At 60.4% G+C, this 15,589-nt stretch overlaps 1 protein-coding gene across 1 annotated transcript; it reads left to right on the forward strand.

Annotated features, from left to right (window-relative positions):
* Window positions 1-2,303: 2,303 nt before the first annotated feature.
* C10H13orf46 (chromosome 10 C13orf46 homolog) lies at window positions 2,304-12,462 on the forward strand. Its single transcript, XM_087435775.1, has 7 exons — window positions 2,304-2,478; window positions 6,851-6,902; window positions 7,378-7,537; window positions 7,614-7,652; window positions 8,739-8,786; window positions 10,280-10,344; window positions 12,402-12,462. Exons 1-7 carry the CDS (start codon window positions 2,304-2,306, stop codon window positions 12,460-12,462), a joined length of 600 nt encoding a protein of 199 aa, XP_087291901.1.
* The last annotated feature ends 3,127 nt before the right edge of the window (window positions 12,463-15,589 follow it).

Genomic DNA, 15,589 nt, shown 5'->3' on the forward strand with positions numbered 1-15,589 from the left:
TGTGGGCGGTGGGAGAGCGCCAGGGCTGGTGGGGGGTGAAGGGGAAACGCCTGCCCAGGAGGCCACCAGGTCGGAGGTGACGGCACCAGTCATCCCAGACATGAGCGTCCACAGAAAGGCTGGGGCGGCTCCGCGGAGCCTGGACGGCTCAGATTCATGTACGGGACCAGGCCTCGCGGAGGAACCAGGAGGACTGGGCAGTTCTGCTCCCGTGGGAGGCACATGGAGGGGCTGAGAGGACAAACCCTGGGGGACGAGGGGACCAGAAGCCCCTCTCCCAGGAGCCCAATGACACGTCACAGTGGGCTTCTGGGGACCCCGCTCTGTTCACCTGTTTCCTGAAGAGCCGGATCTCACATCCTGCCATCCTGGCTTCCATCTGTTGGGCTCTCTGGGGTCAGAACCTCGGGATAGAGCAGGTCCTCCGAGTAATGTCTTGGTTCCCAGACCCCAGGTAGGCACCTGCACGGCCACGTGACTGGTGACTTGAGGCCTCCTGTGAGCGGGGATATGACAAGCTTGTTCGGGGGGACAGACGTGCGTGTGAATTAGGGAGTCCCCGTTGCCTCATTCTGAGTATTTATAACACACGTGCCACCGACTGGTCGTCCGGGAAGGACCCACAGCGATTGGTCCCCCAGGGTCTTGATGATTGAGGAAGAATTGTGTGCTGGAAAAAGATACCAGAAATTTCCTGTGAGGATCTGCTATGGGCTGAATTGTGTCCCCCAAAAAACTCCTGTGGTAAAGTCCTGACCCCAGGACCTCAGCTGTGACTGTGTTTGGAGACAGGGCCTTTGAAAAGGTGGTTAAGGTTATGCGAGGTCATTGGGGTGGCCCTGATCCCATAGGACCTGTGTCCTTATAAGAAGAGAAGATGAGGACACAGACGTGGACAGAGAGATGACCACGTGAGGACATGGGGGGAGACTGCGTCTATACGCCCAGGAGCGAGACCTCAGAGGAACCAGCCTGCCCACACCTCGTCTGGGGCCTCCCGCCTCCAGCGCTGAGACTGTGCGCTGTCCGCACAGTGTGCTCGCGTCTCTGGTGTGCTCGTGTCTCCGGTGTGCTCGCCTCTCTGGTGTGCTAGCGTCTCCATTGTGCGTCACATCTCCGGTGTACTCGTGTCTCCAGGGTGCTCGCATTTCCAGGCTGCTCGCCCCTCCAGGGGGCTTGTGTCTCCGGTGTGCTCGCGTCTGTGGTCTGCATCACATCTCTGGTGTGTTCGCGTCTCTGGTGTGCATCACGTCTCTGGTGTGCTCGCCTCTCTGGCATGCGCGCGTCTCTGGTGTGCTCATGTCTCTCGCTGGTGTGCTCAAGTCTCTGGTGTGTTCACGTCTCTGGGGTGCATCGCCTCTCCGGTGTGCTCACATCTCTGGTGTGCGTTCCCTCTCTGGTGTGCTCACGTCTCTCGGGTACGTCTCCTCTCTGGTGTGCTCGCCTCTCTTATGTGCATCTCCTCTCTGGTGTGCTCACGTCTCTAGTGTGCTCATGTCTCTGATGTGCATCCCTTTTCTGGTGTGCTCGTATCTCTAGTGTGCTCCCCTCTCTGGTGTGCTCACATCTCTGGTGTGCTCACATCTCTTGGGTACATCTCCTCTCTGGTGTGCGTCTCGTCTCTGGTGTGCGCTCCTTGTCTCTGGTGTGCTCACGTCTCTGGGGTGTGTCCCCTCTGGTGTGCTCACATCTCTGGGGTGCATCTCCTCTCTGGTGTGCTCACGTCTCTGGCGTGCTTGCATGTCTGGTGTGCTCCCCTCTCTGATGTGCTCGCCTCTCTGGTTGCGTCACATCTCTGGTTTTGTCATGGCAGCGCCGGCTGCTCCTGTGGATGGAGGTGCAGCCACAAGTTTGAGTCCAGCTCAGCGCCCCGCCCCCACGCCCACCCGGCACCCCGTTTGCACGGAGACCTCCTCTCCCACGGCGTGAGGACGAATCCTCCGCGTCCTCTGTCCATGTGCCCGAGTGTCCGCACTGTGTGCCCTGAAGGAAAAGCGATGCTCAGATAGAGAACCTTGTCCCCGGGCGTGAAGCGGACCCAGCGGCAGGGGCCCACATCCCCAAGGCTCTTTCCTCTGCCTTCTCTGGCGGAGGGGCCGGCAGGTGGGGAGCCCAGCACAGCCCACTTGCAACCCCGTGGACTGACCTCTGACCTCTGATTCTGCGGTGATGTCACAGGGGCCACCTAGCAACTGCCCGCACACTCCTGGCTGCTCATCGCAGGGTGGGAAGCCATGCTCTCCGTGTGCGGGTGTGCCTGAGAGCCGTGTCCCTCTCTCCTGAGACCTGAGGGCAGGCGGAGGATGGAGAAGGACGCCGCAGCCACGCACAGGAGGCACCGGCCGGGCCCCGGGGCACCTCCCTTGGGGGCGAAGGCTACCAGTGAGGTGGCTGAGCTCCAGAGGAGCAGGAGTGTGGGCGGCCTGCTCCAGAAGGGGGACCCTCCGAGCTGCATCAAGAAGCTGTGCAGGGAGCCAGGTGGGGCCACTGCGCATCCTCCGGCCCCCCTACTGCCCCTGCTCAAAACCCCAAAGGCCGAGGTGCAGTGTGGTGCACTGAGGGGTGGGTGGCAGAACCAGCCTGGGGCTCCGCAGGGCCAGCTCGGTGGCCAGGGACTGTGCAGTGACAAGCTGGATGCTCTGCTGATTCCAGGGGGGAAGAGGGAGAATGGAGACCGGAAGGAGCCAACACGGAAGTGTCTGGGGTGTGCGGTGAGGCCCTGGGACGACACCTGTGCCTTTGAAGGGAGCCTGGATTGGGGGCCCCGGGACCTCACGTGGTCAGCAGGGAAGCCCTGGTTCCGTGCCGGCTGTCGTTGTGCATGGCGTGAGGCGGCTTTACATTGTAAGGTGTGTGGGTTTACACCTGGTGTCGAGCGCGTTTCCCACTCCAGCACAGTCCCACACATGCCAAGCGGGGTCATGGCATGGCCACAGTGGGGACGGGCGCCTGAACGCCCTCGTCCTTCTGTGGACCTGCCTCTGGAACCTAGTGACCCGGCTGTCCTGCTGTGGGCGTCTCCTGGCGCCTGCCTCTGAGCAGCAAGGCCTCACCCTGAGGGACGGAGGGACTCTCCATCACTTGCCCAGGCCTCGGCGTCTCTGGTTCTTGTGGAGCATTCACAGCAGCACGTGGCCGTTTATGAGGTTGTCGGTGGGCTAGGGAAACGAACGCAGTAGGTGGGAAATTCAAGCCCCAGGGGCGATTTTGAGAGGCCGTGGTGTGAAAATGCTAGTTTTTCTCTAGTTTAAAAACCCAAAGATGAGTTGTTTGAGGAGGAGACGCTGGGCGGGAGGCAGCACAGGGGCCTCTCTGTGGCTCTTCCCACGACCTCCACCCCGCAACACCTCCGGGCACCGCCATTTTCCCAGGCTCAGTCAACAGAAGCAAAGTTCCCAAAAGAAGAATCGCCCTAAGTCTGCCGAGGAAATACTGCACGTACCAGGCAACGCCGCCGTGGGCGCCCACGGAGTGTACTCAGCTGAGGAGCTGGGGGGACAGCTCGGTTCCCACAGGGTCTGCCGGGTGTCCCCAGCTGGTGGGTGACACGGGGGCCTCCGCGTGCGCACTGTCCCCCCTCGCGGGCACCTCTCCAGAGGCACCAGGGCCCCATACAGAGGGGCTCAGCCTCCCTCAGTCGAGAGCCTGCAGGATGCAGAGCCCCAGGCCTCCCAGCCACGCACCAGTGCAGGCTGCTCCCAGCCTTGCTGTCCACATCGTAAATGAGACGAGAAAAAGTGGCCTCACCAAATGCCCAGCACCGACCAGTGCTGGACGCTCGCCCACGTGGGGAGCAAGGGCAATGAGGCAGGTGCTGCCTGAACCCACAGGGGTGAAGATGACGTGGACGCAGGACACGCAGGGGACAGCTACCTTAAAGGACGGGCAGAGGGCCGTCCAGAGAGTCAGAGGGTGTGCCTCTGAGCTGGCCGGGGAGCATGTCCCTCAGGGAGGACAAGCCTGTTCCAGGAGAGGAGCCACAGGAATCCATCCTCTGTGTTCCGGAACCCGCCCCACGCACCCTGGCCACCCATGTCACCACACAGAACCCCCGCGCCCTGCTCACTGCAGAACCTCCCGGGCTTGAGCTACTGTGTCTCCCAATGCTGCCCTGGCCTCCCCACCGTCCTGGCCTCCCCGCTGTGCTGGCCTCCCCATCGCACAGGCCTCCCCACTGCCCTGGTCCCCCTGTTGCACAGGCCTCACCAGCAGGTCTCTCCGAGCACTCTGCTCCATGGAACTGACAACACGCCCTAGTGCTCAAGGAGGACGTGGGGAAAGGCAAGGACAGGACCCTGTGGGTGGACGGGACCCACTCATGGGGCTGCACGGGGTGTGAGTGAGCAGGGCTCCCAGAAGGTCCTGTCAGGTCTGTGACATGGGGCTTCCCCATGTTAGAGTCATCACTAGTTACTGTGGGGTCTCGGGAACCGTGCCACGCCCCCATACCCAGCCAGCCTTGCGCCTTTTACACGTTTTCTGATAGTTTAGTAACTACCGAGAGAACTGGCTGCGGCCACGCCCACCCTGGCCCTGCCCCACCCTCTGCTGCCCCCCAGCCACACCCCACACCCGCAAGTGGCTCCTCACACTCAAAATATCACCTGTGAGTGGTCAGAGGATCGTTCAAATCCTAGCTGCAGAGAGCCCGCAGGGAAACCTCTGTTCACATCCTGGAGCTTCTGGCCGTGCGCTTTCTCCTGAGACCCTGTGCGCAGACCACCAGCCCACAGGTCACCGCCCAGCCCTCTGCCCCCCGGATGTTCATCAACCAACCCTCGGACTAAGGGACCACTCGTGGCCCAATAGGCCTGGAGCCCAGATAAACGCAGGCTCTTTCTTAGCAAAGGGAACGGGGAGGGGCCGTGAGCCCCGTGCTTCAGTGTTTGTACTTCCTGAGCCGAGGTACGCGGGGGATGGCGGCCTTTCCAGTCCCTCAGCCTTTGGAGCAGAGAGAACTCGTGTTTCTCTTCACTGATTTTCCTTCTTGCCGGATGCATATTGCAGGGAGGGGCAGGGCTTGAAGATCTGCCTGGGACAGCCCTGGTCTTCTAAACGTGCACACGCTCACACACACGGGCTAGGGGGCTGCTGAAGATCTTCCAGAAGACGTCGACTTTTAAATCCCTACTAGAAGCTGTGGATTCTGACCCACTCCATCGTTCCAGTCCTCCTATCTGAGCTCGGGGCTGCACTGTGCCTCCTACCCCCAGGGAGGTCCTGAGAGCTCCCAAGTTCTAGAATATTCTCTGAAGACACAGCTCCCTCTCGCCCCCACCCTTCATCTGCCCAGGGATTGCACAGCACAGACAGACACGCGTCCGTGAGCCCATGTGGTGGCACAGACAGGAGGATGAAGAACCCCTGGCTTTTAGCTGCAGGGAACTCAGACCAGCAGAGACCAGAGATGAAGAGAAGTGCCCGATGACCAGCCGAGGCCACGCATGCTGACCCCAGGGAGGCCTGGCCGTGACGAAAGCTCCTCCCAGGAGCAGGTCGCTTAACGCCGGGCAGGGGCGCCCAGACCCCATGAAGGGTGGCATTGGAGGATGGCAGGGGTGGGGACATGTTCCAGGAGAAGAACAGCATGAGAGAACGCAGAGACCAGGCAGACGGGGCCCCCATAGAAAAGATGCAGCCCCTACCGGGAGCCGGGCCATCACCTCTTGCACCTGGCAGGTGCCCCGGCCCGAGGCCTGTGGGCTGAAGGGACACCGCATGGGAGCGTCTGTAAGGAAACCCTCCTTACAGACTGGGGCCTGCTCGGAGGCATGGCCCCAGGTCTTCCATCAAGAGCAGGATTTAGAGCTTTGGGGTCTCCTCTGGGCTGTCTGCATCGTGGGCCCTGGGTGTGTGTTGGGTCGGGGGGACCAAGCTGTCACCGCAACCGTTCCAGGCTCGGATGTGGCCACACAGAAAGGGGACCTGGAGGCCTCTGGAGGCCCCCTCTAGACACTGAGGAGAGTTAGGAGAACCTCCAGCTGCACATCTCCTCGAAGGCTTGCTGTCCGCCAGCTCCCGACTCGAGAGGTGTGCGTTTCACTGAAGCGGCACCCCTGAAACAGCAGACCCTTCTGCTCAGGAGGAGCGTCCATGAGGCTCCGTCCTGCCTGGACGCCCCATGTGGTTTCACCTCAGTTGTTTATGGACGAGCCGCTCCTCACACGAGAACATCAGGCGGGTCAGGGAACCACGGGTGCACTGCTCACCCTCAGGCTGGGACAAAGCTCCTGCTACTGGACGTCCATCTGCACTTTTCCTGGAGAAAAGATTGCCTTCCTCCCCCAGCAATGCCCCTCACAGGAGCCGGCAGGAACTGGTGACCAGAGGGATCTCCTGGGCCAGCCAGGTGTCCCCCTCCCGGGGCCGCGGCCCTCCCCACCCGCCCCGGAGAGGAGCCCAGCGATAGGCGGCTCCGTGAGGGTCCCCACACCCCGCGTCTGTGGCCTCCAGTCCAGTGTGCTGCCACTAGAACTTGAAGTGTCCCTGGCCTCCACACCTGTTGTGAAGCCCACGCCTCAGGCCTCGCTCAAGTTCCCTCCAACGAGGGCGGAGGTCCCGGTGGGCCGTGTGGGTGGGCCTTGTGCTCCAGGAGTAAGAAGTTAGAGCGGGCAGCGCCCCGGGGCGGGGGTACGGTGTGGGGGGGGGAGTCCGTCGGGAGGAAACTCCAGCCCCGCTCTAGCCATGACTGTTAGTCCCAGGTGGACAGTGGGCAGTTAGTCCCAAAGCCCAGCACCCTACCCCTGGGGTGGCCCGTCGGTCCCTGCAGAGCCGAACCGTGGCCCAGGACACTGACGTTCAGGCCACAGGATGGACGTGCTGATGACCAACTCCACCCCTTCCTCCTCAGAGTCCGAAGATCAGGGAAAGGACCTAAAAAGTGAGCCCGAAGATGCCAGCTGGTAAGAGGCCTCTGTCCGCAGAGGTGGTTCTCAGGAGACGCATGGAGGACACAGGAGATGGCAGGGGCGCCAAGGGAGCCCCGGGGTGCCCTGGGAGGAGAGTGGAGACAGGATGACCAAGAGGGTCTCAAGGCTGCCAGCCCCTCCCTGCAGCACCCCCCAGAGCTGGCGCCTGTGTCGCAAACATTCCCACCGGAATTGTCGTGCGGTGCTGTTTGCAGACCCAGCCTCGAGGGGCACTGCCTGGTGCCTGTTACCCCTGCACACCACGTTCCTTCTGCCCTGGGTCTGTCCCTGCCCGCCCGCCCCTGGGAAGGAGAAGTCCCCTCACACGCAGGCTCCCCTCTGCTGATGGGGCAGGGCACAGGCTCGGGAGGCTCCTGGGGCTGCTGGACGCCAGAGAGGGAGGATGGTGTGGGCTGGAAGCCGCGTGTCCAGGACCCCCGCTCCAACCGCTGCTCCGCTCCCCCCACAGCCGCGCAGACAGAAGGGAGCACAGGCGGGAGAAGAGCCAGGACGCCCTCGGAAGGTCGGCCCTCCAGAGTGAAGAGGTGGAGCCAGAGGTGGCGGAGAGCCGCTTGGAGGCCAGTGGCAGGAGCTCGGGGAGGGGAGGGCCCAGGGCGAGGTCCTTCCGCGTGCACACACGCTGTGCCCTCGGGCAGGAGTCCCGCCCTTATTTACCTGTTTGGTGTCTTCTTACAGGGTCGGGAGCCAGAGTCCATACAGCTGGAGGACCTTCTTGAGGAGGAGGCAAGAGCTTTTACTTTAGTTAAACAGAGGTCAGATGGGGAGGCCTGTCGGGCATGGCCCTGCTGGACTGTGAGCGCGCTGTGGACACGTGGTCCCAGGTCACCTCGCAGGGCCGTGCTGCAGACTGGACCAAGCCACACCGCAACCTGAGAGAGCCTTTGGGGTCAAGCTCTGTGCTGTCGGCCGGAAGCCGGGGCATCCTGACCCAAGCTTGCCAAACACTGCAGTTGCTAAAAGCGTGCGGGGCCCTGACAGGAGGTGACCACCAGCTTGACCTTGGCCCCAGAAACACCTCCCAGCCCCTTGCCCTGATGCGCTTGCCAGAGACAGGCAGCGCCGCAGTTGGAACTCTCACCCGGCCCTTTCTGAGGGAAGGCGGCTTTCCTCTCCGCCCAGTACCTGGGGTAGGGAGTGTAGAGGCAGCTGGACAAGCTTCACCAGGATTTGTGACATGGACCTTGGGGAGATCCCAGGGGTTCTGGGAAGGCCTCTACCCCCCCAAACCCTTCTCTTGGTGTTCACTGAAGTGCTGTATTGGAAACACATTCTGGGCCAATCCAGGTGCCCAGTTAGAGACCCGGGGGCAGCAACACCTGACCTGCTCGGGCCGGTCACCTCTCGCTGTGTCTTCACTGGCGGGGCAGAGGGGGCCCAGGTAGGTTTGCAGAAGCAGAGTCCAGTGCTGCCCAATTGAGCAGGTCTGGGGTGGGCAGGGAGGGGCTGCCCCAGCTCCAGGCATCACATTGTCACCCAGAGGCCCTGATTCTCAGAGGGTGAAAGTGGGGGAGGCCCTCCGGGGGCTCAGGGACCTGAAGAGGTAAGGAGGGACAGGCGAGAGGCCATATTTCTCTCTCGGCCTCTCTGCCAGAGCCGGCCCACAGACACCTCACATCCACACTGCCCACGGCCCTCCGCCCTGCTTCTCGGTAGCCCCTGCTGAGCAGAACCAGCATCTGGTGGTCCCGGTGGTAATCACCCAGACCCTGACTGCCCCATGCCAGGAGCCTGCCATCCCTCTCAGGAAGTCTACTCCCTGTCCAGCGCACCCATGCCCGTCATCCACGCCTCTTTGGTTTCCATTCACAGAAACCATCTGTGTTTGTGGAGATTGATCTGGGAGACCATGCCGATGAGGTAAAAACCCTCAGACAACAAAGCCAAGCCACACACGGGAAATGCTCATGCTCAGGCCTCAAGCTCTGCTGGGGAACTTGCCCCCTCCGCGTGTGTGGGAGGCTGAGGCCGAGACGGGCCAGCAGTGCGGGGAGAGCTCGGGGTGTTGAGGATTGGCCTGGGGGCCGGAGGGCACCCTCACCTCTTTCTCATCCTCCCTCCCTCCAACCTGCACGCATTCCAGCACCATCAGAGACACAAGGCCTGGGTCAACCCGTGGGGTGCCCATGCGCCCCAAGAACCTCTTGTGGAATCGTGCTGGGATGGTAGGAAGGGCACAGACTTAGGAGTTGGAAGACCTGGCCTCCACATCTGGGTCTGCCAGTAAATGCTCAAATAAGTCACCATACCTCTCTGTCTCATTTGTAAAATGGGAATTAGTAACACCCACACCCCAGTGTTGTTTTGTAAAGCCCACAGAACGGTGCCTGGTACTCAGAAAGCCTCACTATTTGGTATCATCATCATCACCACCACCATCATCACCACCTACACCATCACCACCATCACCATCATCACCACCTACACCATCACCACCATCACCATCATCCCCACCACCATCACCATCATCACCACCACTATCATCACCACCACCATTATCATCACCATCACCACCATCACCATCACCATCATCACCATCACCACCTACACCATCATCACCACCACCATCATCATCACCACCATCACCATCACCACCATCACCATCATCACCACCATCATCATCACCATCACGACCAGCACCATCATCATCACCATCACCACCACCATCATCACTGTCATCACCTACACCAGCACCACCATCACCACCTACACCACCATCACCATCATCACCACCATCACCGTCATCACCATCACCATCACCACCGCCATCATTTGTGACATCATCATCATCATTTTCTGTAAAAATGAAGTGGTTGACCCAGTGGCCTGTCTGGGCCTTTCCAACACAAATATTCTAGGATATCTTTCTCCAGTTCTCTGCTGTGGTGAGCAGTCATCTTTTTGGAAGTTTTTTGAGGTTCTCTCTTGGCAAATTTAAGCTCCTGCCTGGAGTCATTCTTTTCCAGATTGCTCCTTCTGTCTCTCTGCCCTCAGAACATGCTCTGCGGTGAAGAGAGCTGGTTATTAGCTCTGCCAAGGCTCTTACAGGGGCACCACATGTTCTAAAGACTCAAGGAGGGTCAGCCAGTGGCAGAGTTGGGACTAAGGGCCCAGGTCTCCTGATCTTTCATCCAGAGATCACAGTGGCCCTCATCAAGGGCACAGTTCCTTGGTCAGCATCCCCTACTTGGAAACTTCCACTTGACGGTGCCCTGTCTCTTAGGAGGATGTTCAGGGCCAGCACAATCTTCACACCTCCATCTGGTCCTTGGGAAGGTCCAGCAGGTCTGACCTCGGTGCCTACGGTCTAGTCCCTCCTCCGGCCCCTAAACTGCTCCTGTTCTTTCCCACAGGTGGTCACATGTGCCGTGAGAGAGAAGCGGTCCCAGATGGACGTGGGAGATTTGTCAGAAGATGAGTGAGTGATGCTTGTGGGTTCCTGTCGGGGACGTGGGGGGACTTTTCTTCTGCCATGGTTTCTGGTGGGCCCACATGCCTCATGCAGGTGGGCAGGACCGTGCCTCTCCTCTTCTGGGCAGGTGCAGAGACCTAAGCATTTACCAAGGCTGGAGGGGCTGAGAGGCAGGCAACACAGCATCTAACCGACTAAGGACTCAGGGACAACCTTTACCTGAGTCCCACCTCACCCATAGCCAGACCCTCTCTCCCCACCCATCAGCCAACAGAATGGCCAGAATATGAGGAGGGAAGGAGGGAGGAAGAAGAGAAGGTGAAGGGGGTGTCGCTGCAGGGGCTGTACCAGCTTCTCAGGTTGGGGTTTGGCTGCAGAAGCTGCAGACCTTGGTGCTGCAGGCAGTGGGAGGACCCATCACGCTGCTGCTGTCTTGGCAAAGCGGACCAGGCCTCGGGGCCTGACTGCCTGTACCCTATGATGGGTGGAGAGTGTGTGGGGCCAGCGAAGCCCCACAAATTCCTGAGGCCGGGAAGGTCCTGGGAATAGGCGGGATGGGATCTATTTTATTTTAAACAATACAGAGAAACACAAAGAAGAAAATAGCAATTTACCCATCTTCCCACCACTCAGAATCAACAACTGTGTTCAAATCTTGGCTTATTGGCTTGGACATTTTTTAAAAGAAAAATTTCTCTATTTACCTGGTAAAACTGATACACGGTCATTTTAAATAATGGAGAGGATGTGGGATAGCACAACAGAGATGAAAAGCGTCCAGTCAGCGAGTCCCACCACTGAGAACAGCGAGGCCTGCCCGGGAGTGCGGATTCAGAGGGAGGCTGGACAGGCAGGGAGGGGAGGGTCTCCCCAGATGTCTGCAGCCGCGTCACCTGGTGCTAATGGGACAGTTGTTACTGTTACTGCCTTTCCCCGAGTGTATGTTCTGTGAGGAAGGTTTGCTCCATCTTGACTCAGACGGCCCACATCTCCCTGATCTCCACTCACACAGCTGGTCACGCGGCTTCCACCAGGCTACGGGGATTGCCCCATCACTCCCAAAGCTGGGCTAAAAACGGGCAGGTCCTTCCCAAGCAGACCTTTATTTGTCTCATCATTTCTTGGTGGACGTGGTGATGGACTCAGCCACACCCGATACAGCTTGGCCGCTTTATTTTCCGCCCCAAGGGCCAGACTATCCCGGCTCCACCCTCTTGGTATCTTGGTCTCAGCCCCTCATCCCCATGACTCAGTTGCCCCAGAAAACCTGAGATGGGGCCAGAGTCCAAGAGCCAAGCCTTGGCTGCTGGGGGCCGCTCGGCCGGCGGGAAGGGGTCTGTGGTGGGCCCTCCACGTGAGCCTGGCCTGGACACCTGCCAGGCGGGGTTACCTGTCTGTCCTGCTGCCCTGCTCACCTGCAATCTCAGTTTTGCCTGGAGCTGAGGCCTGTGTGTCCAGCCCTCTTCCTAGGGCCCTTTCTGATGGTGGAGTTGGGCCCTCCACGTGCTAGAGGCCCAGTGGGGCCCTTTGACACCGAGCTGTGGTAGTCCCTGTGAAGGGAAAGGAGGCTGGCACCTCATCCCAGAGGCAGCGTTGGAAGTGGAAACCCGAGACCACCCCACAGGGAAATGAGCACAGGCCACGAGGTTCTGAACACGGGCAGGGCTGGACATGGGCCCCAGCCACCTGTAACACCTGCGACAGCCTGGCTTTGGAGTCAAGGGGGAGCTTGGCTCAGCTAGGCCCTAAGGTCTCTCATGTTCAGGGGCCCTTCTGGCTCAGGCCTTTGAGGGCAGAGCATGAAAGCGTCGGAGTGGGCTCGTGGGCTGGTGGGTGGCAGGCCAGCCTGCTCAGGGATCTGAGTTTGTGCGCAGGGCCCAGGAGCCACCCCCGGCTGGCAAGCCCTCAGCTCCCGGGACCTGATGAAGTGGGTGCAGCCCAAGTTGGAGCGGAGATCCCGTGGCATGCGTTTGGGTGGAGGAGGTGCTGCACATGGCCCTGGGCTCCGTGGCGGGCAGGGGACGCCTGTCTCACCCCGGGCTCCTCTCGGCCTCCAGGACCAGGACCGGCTGGGTGTGCTGCATCCCGTACTCCACCAGGAAGAAAGTGAAGCAGAGCGTGTAGCAGCCCTGGAGAAGGTAATTCATACCAGGAGACGCCGGTGGCGGCCGAGCAGGGGACCCTGGGGGCAGGAAGGAGAACAGGGGGCTAGGCCGCCTACCTGACGCCCTCCCAGCCTCCTCGGTCCCACCTGAGACCCGCCCCCTCTGGCCAGTAACCGATGGTCTCCACTTCTGTCCCCTGGGGTCAGCTAGACCGAGGGACGAGGGACGCAGAGAAGCAGCCCCGAGAAACACCATGCGAACCTGTGGCAGGGGTGCCAACAACCATCCCAGGTGTGACTCACAGACCCGCTGGGTGAGCAATGATGCCATCGTTTAAAAAGACACAATAAAGAGTGAACAGAAGATGTTCTCCTCTCCTCTCTCCCCTCGAGGGAGCCTTCCCCTTTCTTCCATGGGTCTTGTTCCATGAAATGTAAATTGGGGAGGGGAAGCGAGCTCAGGGACATGATCGCACAGCCTACCACCCAGACCCCATGAACACCCAGAAACAAAGTCGCCTCCCCTACAGGGCCGGGAGTGGGCTCTGCTCTCGTCAACGATGGCCCACAAGCTCAGCCCCAGATCCACCTGGGGGTTCCCAGCCTCAACGAGAGATGACGCCAGGGCACTCCAGGAGCCCTGGGCAGTGTTGTTCCCTGAGGACCTGGAGGGCTGAGCGCCCGTGCAGCTGGAGGCCCAGTGCCCGTGTCTCCTGGGGGTCTGAGTGGGAGCCAGGAGGGCCACATCGAGGAAATCACGATGCGGGGGGATCTGCCTGCAGGGTGAGGGGTGGGCAGGAGCCGGGGCCCCACAGAGGGAGACGAGACAAGGGGCTTGGAGTTTCTTTGTTCAACCCGCTGAGTCTTGCAAACTGCCAGATGGGGGAATATTCACAACTTCATGTGGTTCAACCTAAAACTGAGTAAGTGTGGGCCCAGCCTCTTCCTGTGAGACACGTCCCACCTGCCCCACCCAGGATGCACACTCACTCTCTCACATGAGAACATGCGCACACACCACACATGCACACTTACACATGCATGCAAGGGCATATACGCATACCCCATGTGTGCACGCAGGCATACACCACCCACATGCAGACGTACACATCACACACCTGTACATGGTCACACACACACAGCACACGTGTGCACATAGGCATGCAGGAGGGCGTGGGCGGGTAATGAGCAGTCTCTCCGAGGGCGGGACATCTGGGCCCAGAGATCAGAGGACAGAGAGGGGACACCTGCCAATGCCCACCGTGGGCGAGACATGTCCGCCACCTCAGTTCTCCCCAGCTGTGATCAGGAGGCTCAGAGATGCCAGAAACAGGCGCTGAGGCCCCACCCCAGAAACCAGCCTTCCTGGGGGGCATGTGGGGCTGCACCTGCACCGTCAGATGAACAGATCACAGGACAGGCCGCACTGCCAAGCGCTGAGAATCACCGCACACAAACTGTCTCATCACACCCTGGAGGCTGGGGGCCGCGCGTCTCCCTGGACAAGAAGACCTCAAGCAAGTGCTCCATGTCCCAGACCCCAAGCAGGCAGCCCCCCGTCCCAGCACCTGACCACAAACCAGTGCCGCCAGCTAGGCACCCAGGAAGCTTCTGGAAACAGCGATCTGTCCCTTGGCTAGGGCGGGAGGAGCCTCTGTCCCCAGGCTCCCTGGGCCCTCACCATGGAGCAGCATCGGCCTGAGTCGTTTCTCTGGTTCCTCCGTGCCCGACTCTTGGTCCCAGGCCAGGAGGGTGATTGCCCCTGGGATGCCCTTTGCCGTCTGTCAGTCTATCCCTCCATCATCCATCCCTTGTCGCCGTGTGCGGCTGGCCTCATTCCGAGCCACGTGCTGCCTGTGCTGGCCACAGCAGTACCTCGAGGGCAGAGGCCTGCATGTTTGCACAGGGAGGCTAGCTTGGTGGTGACCTTTCTCTAGTTTAGAACATAAACCCTCCAAAATCAGATGCAGATTTGACTTTTCGTTGGGCCTCTGACCTAGCCTCAGGGTGGCTCTGCTCCCCCCACAGGTCTGGGGGCGTCTGTGGGAGCAGCTAGTCAAGGGCAGCCCTGCGTGGGAAGGACAGCCTGGAGGGACTCGAGGGCCTGGTGTGTAGGTGTGTTGGTTGTGGCTCCTGCCTCCTGCTCACATGCCGAGCTCCTGGGCAGCTGGCCCTGGAACCAGAGACTCCTGAGCAAGGGGGTGTGCAGGAAAGGTCCGGAGCCTCCACTCTGTGCTCCAGGCCGGCCGAGGCCCAGCCACAATCTGCCCTCCCTGGGGCTCCCACGGAGCAGGTGCTGCCCATGGAGTGTGGCCATGAGCCCACATGTCTTTCCTACCAGAGACACGGCCAGTCCCAAGACTGGTGGGGGTGAGGTGCGCCCTGGCGACTGAAGCAGAGCAGATGACCTTGAAGAAACCTGTGCTGTTCAGAGCAGAGGAGCCGTGAATCCACCGCTGGTGACAGTAAGCTAGGCCGGCCATGTGCTCAAGAGGAGGGGACTAGAGCCCAGAGCCCGTGTTGGCCGTTAGAGCCACTTCTGCCCCATCTCTGCGCTTGAGGGCTCAGCCAGGGTGGAGTGGACCGGGTAGTGGGCGAGAGCAGGACGGATGCCACCTGCACAGGCCGTTACAGCCCGGCAGTGAGGTGGGATCCGAATTTAGGGAGGCGTGAGATGAGCTGCCCATGGGTCTCCTGGCCTCCCCTGCACTGAGGCTTCTCGTCCTTGGGGTACCCCAGCTAGTCTGCGGGGGGCACTGACATGGGCTCACCTAGGAATTTTCTGTCAGTGGTCTTGGGTGGGGTCCCCTGTCACCCCGGGCCCAGGCCTGGCCAGGTTCCTCAGTCCCTGCCAGTCACGCACCTTCTCAGACCCCAGGAGAAAGGCTGACATATCCCCTGGGTGGGGACACCTCAGATGGAGGAACGACAGCTGCACTTGCCAGTGTCCCTTCCTGAGGCCCCCAAAACGCTCCATGGCAATCGCCCCTCCAGCCGATTCTTTCCAATGATGTTATTCTCCCCCAAATCCAGTAACCATTTCCATTGCAGGTACTGTGGGAACCAACAAAAGGCATTTAACTTGTCATCTCATATCTTCAGATAGGCACTGTTAGAATTTTCATTATTTCTTGGGGGTTTCTCCTT

This window comes from Ceratotherium simum, chromosome 10 (genome assembly GCF_057802395.1).
Source record: "Ceratotherium simum simum isolate JZ-2026a chromosome 10, ASM5780239v1, whole genome shotgun sequence".
In the NCBI taxonomy this organism is placed as follows: Eukaryota; Metazoa; Chordata; class Mammalia; order Perissodactyla; family Rhinocerotidae; genus Ceratotherium; species Ceratotherium simum.

What these genes read in the sequence shown, in the direction of transcription:
- C10H13orf46 (XM_087435775.1), top strand. Translation starts at nt 2,304, where the DNA reads ATGGAGAAGGACGCCGCAGCCACGCACAGGAGGCACCGGCCGGGCCCC. An exon ending in TGGGAGACCATGCCGATGAG is followed by an intron (nt 8,787 to 10,279) that starts GTAAAAACCCTC and finishes TCTTTCCCACAG; the next exon opens with GTGGTCACATGTGCCGTGAG. An exon ending in GGAGATTTGTCAGAAGATGA is followed by an intron (nt 10,345 to 12,401) that starts GTGAGTGATGCT and finishes CTCCAGGACCAG; the next exon opens with GACCGGCTGGGTGTGCTGCA.